The following is a 7274-nucleotide window of genomic DNA, read 5'->3' as shown; positions in this document are numbered from 1 at the left end:
TGGAATCCTTGGGAGATTGATGGTGGAATCCTTGGGAGGGGGGTTGGTCGACTGGGCCTTGGGTTGAAATGGTAATAGTCCTTCGTGTTGTGAGTTGCTGAGCGTTGGTAAGAGCAGAATAGTGGGGGTCCACTATCGAGGCTTAGGGAATCCTGTCCTCTCGACCTCCACATGTCGAACCATGTGGGTTCGGGGCTCCTGATATTGTTATAGTGCGCCTTCTTAAGGCCCTTTTAGGTGTAGATTTGTGTTGGCCGATCGACATTCTGGGACAATTGCTGGCTCAGGGATCACTTCTTTTTACCAAGCTGACTAGGCCTCTTCAATGTTGATGTACTTTGTAGCCCATCTGAGCAGATGATCAAAGTCTTTTGGAGGCTTCCTGATAAGTGAGAGAAAGAAATTATTATCTGTAAGTCCCTATGAGAAGACATTTACCAAAATTTCCTAGGTAGCTGACGGGATGCCCATAACCACTTGATTGAATCTCTTAATGTAGGCCTGTAATACCTCCTTGGGCCTTTGTTTGAGTGAGAATAGGTTCACATTCATCTTTTGATAGTAGCAACTACTAGCAAAGTGTTGAAGAAAGGCCGCTCAAAAATCCTTGAAGCTGCAGATGGAGTCGATCGACAAGCGCTTAAACCACCTCTGTGCTGAACCAAATAGTATGGTGAGGAGCACGCTGCACTTGACTCCATTGGTGTACTAGTGGAGCATGGTTGTGTTATCAAATTTGAGTAGATGGTCCTCGGGATTAGTTGACCCTGTATACTCTCTGATTGTCAGAGGTCTAAAGTGAGGTGGTAACTGATCATCGAGAATTTCTTGGGAGAACTGCTTGTTTATCTGCTTGGGAGATTTGTCATGTTGGGGGTGCTTTGCCTATCCACACATCTCGGATGGGCATTGAACCTATCTAAAATCTGCGAGGTGGTGCTCTAGTTCTGATGAACGATGATTCCAAGGAAGATGAACTCCTAGAGATCCGAAAGAGCTCCTCAACGATCCTGCGCACAGTGAGACGAGCCAACAAAGCATTAGTGGCCCAACATCGGGGTGGGGATCCCTGGCTAGGTCCTCTGACACTCAAGTCTGTTCTCTCTCTCTTGAAGATGGAAGAAGAAGAAGTACAGTAATGAAAGTACTCAGAAGTAGAGTTTTGGATGCTAGAGTTGCATACCTTGTCAACGGAGAGGATCCCCCTTTTAATACTACCTCATATAACCTCCGTAGTCATGAGATGGTCCTCGATTTGTTATAGTTTATTAGAAGATGAAGTACCACTTTAGGCTTTGTGTAATAATCATTCAAGGAATCTTTTTTGTACCCCAGATGTACCTCTTTTATCGTTTTGACTCATATTCTTGATGAAGTATGAATAGGAATATGTCCTCGTAACTGAAGAAGCTTCTAGAAAATATTTCCCGTTAAATTTTCCAAGTTGTCATAAAGTAGTTCACTACTTGTATGCCATCTTTTGTTCAACATGTCTTAGCCAGTCATTCAAGCCAGTCGTGTATATATTGAGAATACCTTCTGTTAAGCATGTTTCGGTCGGTCATTCAAGCCGGTCGTGTATAATTGAGAATACCTTCTGTTAAGTATGTTTTGATCGATAATGCACTATAATCTTTATAAGGTTGAGTGTCTTTAAGATCGGTTAGGATTTTTTTGGCCGAGCGCGTATAAGCATACTAGTGCTCGCTTGATCTTCACTCGGCTGGTAATATACTAAAAGATGGATAAGGCTAAGTGCCTTTAAGCTCAGTTGGGCTTTGTCTGACCGAGCACATATATGCACATTGATTCCTGCTCAGTATTCACTCGGCTGGTAATATACTAAAAGTTGTATAAGGCTAAATGCCTTTAAGCTCTGTTAGGCTTTGTCCGACCAAGCGTATATAAGCACATTGGTGTCCGCTCGGCCTTCTCTCGGCCGGTAATATACTAAAAGACTAAAAGCTGTATAAGGCTAAGTGCCTTGAAGATCGACCGAGTTTTGTCCGGTCGAGTGCATATAAGCACATTGGTGCCCGCTCGGCCTTTGCTCGGCTAGTAATATACTAAAAGTTGTATAAGGCTAAGTGCCTTGAAGCTCGGTCGGAGTTTATCCTGCCAAGCATATATAAGCACATTGGTGCCTGCTCGACCTTCGCTCGGCCGGTAATATACTAAAAGTTGTATAAGGCTAAGTGTCTTTAAGCTTGGTCAAGATTTGTCTGGTTGAGCGCATATAAGTACATTGGTGCCTGCTCGACCTTTGTTCGACCTTTAATATACTAAAATCTGTATAAGGCTAAGTACCTTTAAATTTGGTTGGGCTTTGTCCGGCCGAGCGCATATAAACACATTGGTGCTCACTCGACCTTCGCCCAACCGATCACATACTAGAGGCTTTCATAAGTCTGAACGCTTCTAATCTTGGTTAGGCGTTGCCCAATCACCTGACCAGGCGCCTGTAGAAAATCTTTCATTTGGTCGACCATTACCTTATTAATCATGCATTCACCCAACTATGGGCCCCTTCTTTCTCTCTCAACCGTGACCTCCACGTTATCCAACAGATCAGCTTATCATCACCCATATCGCTATCCTCCCCCTCAAGTCTAGTTGAAGGAGGTGTAATCGACTGACTAGACACGAGTCTTAATCTCGTTTGTTTGCTTTACTCGCCTAACTCATTATTTTATACTTTCTTTTCTTTCCTCTCTCAATTATGCCTTGAGAGTTGAGTGGTTTTTTAAAATGGTTTTGTTGGTAATTGGTCCTTCAATGGAAAGAGAATGTTGGAGGTGCTCGAAGATATGTCGCCTCAGCCTATGATTTGGTTTGTCTTGTCCATCATAAATGCCTCTTTATGGGTGAGCTCCATGTAGCATTTTCTTCCACTTCTCGAAGCAACTGTCACTACAAAAAAATTGGACATTAGAACCGCAATATTAGCAGCGGTTGATAAAGCGCTTGTAAAAGCAGACCCAATAGAATCGGTCAAGTTTAACCGCTCTTAAAACCGCTTTAGTTGGGTTTTTTTGAAGCGGTTGATAAACCGTTGCTATTTGACACATATAGAATCGGTTATTAGAACCGTTCCTATAAGTTTCTTTTAGGAGCGGTTCGAAACCGCTTCTAAAGGGGTACCTACGAGATTAATAAAAAAACATGCTCGCATCTCATATTATTTTCACAATTCCATCAAACCTTTCTATTTCGGCGACCCTCTTTGTTCCAGCGCCTTCTCTTTTCTATCGACCATCTATGTTCCAGCGATCCTCTCTATTCTAGCGACACATCACATTAATTGCACCCTAGCATCATCCTTCGACATCAACATCATAAATCGTCTTTGATTTTTGTTTCTCGAGGTAATTTCTTGGTTTAGTTTCCGTATGCTGACAATGTTTTTATATGTTAATGGTGATAAAAATTATAATCGATTATGTTTTTATTTGTGTTGGCCGGTAGATTTGTAAATTTTTTCAATGAATCCCTTAATTTAATTTGTCTTTTTCTGCAAGTTATCCGTATTATCTTTAAATTTTATTATTGTAGTTTGCTTACAGCGTGTCTATGATGCTAAGCTTCATTTTTATATTTAGGAATTGTATATATATGTTTATTGAGTTCTTTGAAATTTTATCTACGAAGTTTCTTTAATTTTGATAAATCTTGCTTCAATGTTTTAACTTTTATAAATTATTGAACAACATCAAATTATGCAGAAGCAATGGATGGCTACGCCACGTGGCAGTCTTGAGTATCGGGTGGGAATCCTATATTTTTTACGTTATGCATTTGGTGATGCGGCTCCAGATGTCACGAGACCATGTCCTTGTTGCAAATGCATAAATTCATTGAGTCATGATCGTGAGACAGTACACGAACATCTGATGATAAATGGTATCTTACAAGATTATCGCATTTGGAATTTTCATGGAGAAAAACTAATTATACAAGATCATGATAACAAAGAACTTCATTATTCAGTGCAACAAGTTTCTGAAGTAACTAGCCATGAACCGATGGTACAAGAAATGTTGCATGATGCATTTGGAATTCATGAAGGATCTACAAGTAATGAAAATTACATTGGAGCATCAACAAGTCATACACCGATGGAGTCTAATGTTAAAGATTTCTATCGACTAATTGAGGAAGGGAAACAACAGCTATATACCGGATGCATAGAGTTTTCTAAACTGTCGTTCCTTGTTGAGTTATTTCAACTAAAAGTGAATGGAAAATGGAGTGATAAGTCATTTACAGCATTGTTGGACTTCCTTCGTCGAGTACTTCCATCTGAAGCTCAAGTGCCTAAGTCGTTTTATGAAGCAAAGAAATTAATTTCTAGTTTAGGACTTCATTATGAAAAAATACATGCTTGTCCAAATGATTGCATGATTTATTGGGGAGAAAATGAGAATGAACAGGCTTACAAAGTGTGTAACCTTCCAAGATGGAAAAATTTGCAGAAATCATCAAGGAGATCATATAAAGGTGGAAAAAAACGTCTCGAGGTTAAAATTTCAGCCAAAGTCTTTTGGTATTTTCCATTGAAACCAAGATTGCAACGGTTATTCATGTCATCTAAGACGTTTGAAAATATGCAGTGGCATTTCAAAAAACGTGTTTCAGATGGAAATCTAAGGCATCCAGCTGATTCTCGAGCATGGAAGGAATTTGATGAACGTCATTATGAATTTGCGTCTGATCCTAGAAACGTACGCTTGGGACTCACCGCTGATGGGTTTAATCCATTTAAAAATCAAAGCACTTCACATAGTACTTGGCCTATTGTCCTGATGCCTTATAATTTGCCGCCTTGGGAATGCATGAAGCCTTATTCTATTATTTTATCCACCCTTATTCCAGGTCCAAAAGAACCTGGCAATGATATTGATATATATTTGCGCCCCCTATTGACTCAATTGAAAGATTTATGGGAAAATGGAATTGCCACATTTGATGCTTGTGACAAAAAAATTTTCAACTGCGGGCTGCATTACTTTGGACAGTTAGTGATTTTCCTGGTTTGGGTTGTTTGTCTGGATGGAATACATATGCCAAGAATGCATGCCCGACTTGTGTTGATAATACAAATGCAGTGTACCTAAAACATGGCAAAAAGTGGTCATTCAGAGGGCATCATCGTTTTCTACCACCAGATTCAGAAATGCGAACAATGCCAAGTTATGGCAAACTAGAGCTACGTGAGTTAGATTTGGCACCATTGTTGGGATCTGATGTTCTACGAATGACCTTAAACAAGAATGTGATTTTTGGTAAGAGTAATGCATCAAAACCAAATGTGAGAATAAAAACAAGATCAATTGAACAGATGTGGAGAAAACAAAGCATATTTTTTAGCCTTCCATATTGGGAATTTAATTTGATCCGACATAATTTGGACCCTATGCATATTGAAAAAAATGTTTGCGACAACATTGTTGGAACACTTTTAGATGATGCTAACAAGAGCAAAGATAATTACGCAGCACGTAAAGATTTAAAGAATTTGGGTATTATGAAACAATTATGGCCTCGGGCACAATCAGATGGTAGAGAGTATTTGCCACCTGCATGTTACGCTATGTCTAAAGATGATAAAAAGATATTTTGTTCTGTATTAAAAGATATTCGTGTTCCTGATGGTATGTCGTCTGATATCTCAAAGTGTGTGGATGTTGGACGTTGTAGGATTATGGGCTTGAAAAGCCATGATTGTCATATTATGATGGAACAATTCCTTCCAATTGCTCTTCGTCGCGTGTTGTCAAAAAAGGTAACTGCTCCACTTATTATTTTGTGTGAATATTTTAGAACAGTGTGTGCAAAGACCCTACAAGAAGAAGAATTACAGAAGGCTGAAGAAGGAGTTATTTTGATTTTATGTCAATTAGAGAGAATATTTCCACCATCTTTTTTCACAATAATGGTTCATTTGGTGGTACATTTAGCGTATGAAGCAAGAATTGCTGGGCCTGTACATTATCGATGGATGTATCCAATAGAAAGATATCTAGGGAAACTTAAAAATTTTGTTAGAAATAAAGCACGACCAGAGGCCAACATTGCAAAGGCATATTTAGCAGATGAATGCGTTGTGTTCTGTTCTCGTTATGTAGATGGTAACAGCTCATTAAACAATCCTGGAACACGACATAAAGAGACACCAAATGATGAGTTTCCCACACTACCGATGTTTCCACATATAGGGCGACCAACAAAAGGGCTTCAAGTAGTTACCTTGGATGACAAAACTCTGACTCAAGCTCATAGATATATTCTCTCTAATTGTACAGTGTTGCAACCATATCGTGAGTAAGTATTACTATTTTTTATTTTTTTTGCATAATTTTTTATTATTTTATGATTAATCATTTTTTCTAATTATATATTAATGTTGATATTGAACAGTGAAATAAAAAATGAACTGAAGAGAAGACATAGATATGGCCAACGCCCAAGTAATTCTCAGTTGGATGACATGGTTAGAATGCAATTTCCAGAATGGTTTGCAAGACGAGTAAGTAATATATGTGATTTATTTGATATTATAAATTTTTAATAAATATACTTGTTAATATTTTTACTGTAAAAAATTATATGTGTACCTTACAGGTTGATCGAGTAAATGAACGAATCGATGACTTAGATCTTAGGGTGCTTTCGCGTGGTCCAAATCCAGTAGCATTTAGTTATCATGGGTTCAATATAAATGGGTTTGCATTTCGCACGGTGGAATCTGAAAAAAAACAAAAAGGTGCAGAATAGCGGAGTTATGGTGCAGGCGATGCATGATAATGATGATCATGAGTCAATCTATTATGGTCGACTGACTAATATCATCTCACTTGATTATGGTCGTGGACGAATTGTTCTTTTTCAATGCGATTGGGTTAACATTGCTACAGGTTTCAAAATTGATCTATTTGGATTTTCAATGCTAAATTTTTCACGCTTGATACATACAGGAGGACGTGAGGAACATGAACCTTTTATTTTGGCTACGCAAGCTCAAATGGTTTATTATGTTCGTGATCCAAAGGAGGAGGATTGATATTGTGCCATTCGTCACACACCAAGAGATACATACAACATGGGCAATGAAGATGATATGGATATGATGCATTTTATTCATAATAATTTTTCTAATATGGAATCGATTTTAGGTGATGTAAATAGAGTAGATGTTGAATTAATTAGAACTGACGTAGAGGGCTCAATAGTTGATGTTCTTCCAGTTGTGAACAATGAAATAGATGATGAAAGCT

General features: G+C 38.5%; 1 protein-coding gene across 1 annotated transcript; it reads left to right on the top strand.

The window, feature by feature from the left end:
- The first annotated feature begins 3731 nt into the window (after positions 1 to 3731).
- LOC122054932 lies at positions 3732 to 7060 on the top strand. The gene is made up of 6 exons (XM_042616344.1): positions 3732 to 4971; positions 5016 to 5651; positions 6126 to 6321; positions 6418 to 6526; positions 6622 to 6763; positions 6915 to 7060. Exons 1-6 carry the CDS (start codon positions 3732 to 3734, stop codon positions 7058 to 7060), a joined length of 2469 nt encoding a protein of 822 aa, XP_042472278.1.
- The last annotated feature ends 214 nt before the right edge of the window (positions 7061 to 7274 follow it).

This window comes from Zingiber officinale, chromosome 3B (assembly GCF_018446385.1).
Source record: "Zingiber officinale cultivar Zhangliang chromosome 3B, Zo_v1.1, whole genome shotgun sequence".
NCBI classification, from domain to species: domain Eukaryota; kingdom Viridiplantae; phylum Streptophyta; class Magnoliopsida; order Zingiberales; family Zingiberaceae; genus Zingiber; species Zingiber officinale.
Note: the sequence above shows the minus strand (reverse complement) of the source record. Positions and strands in the feature narration are given on the sequence as shown.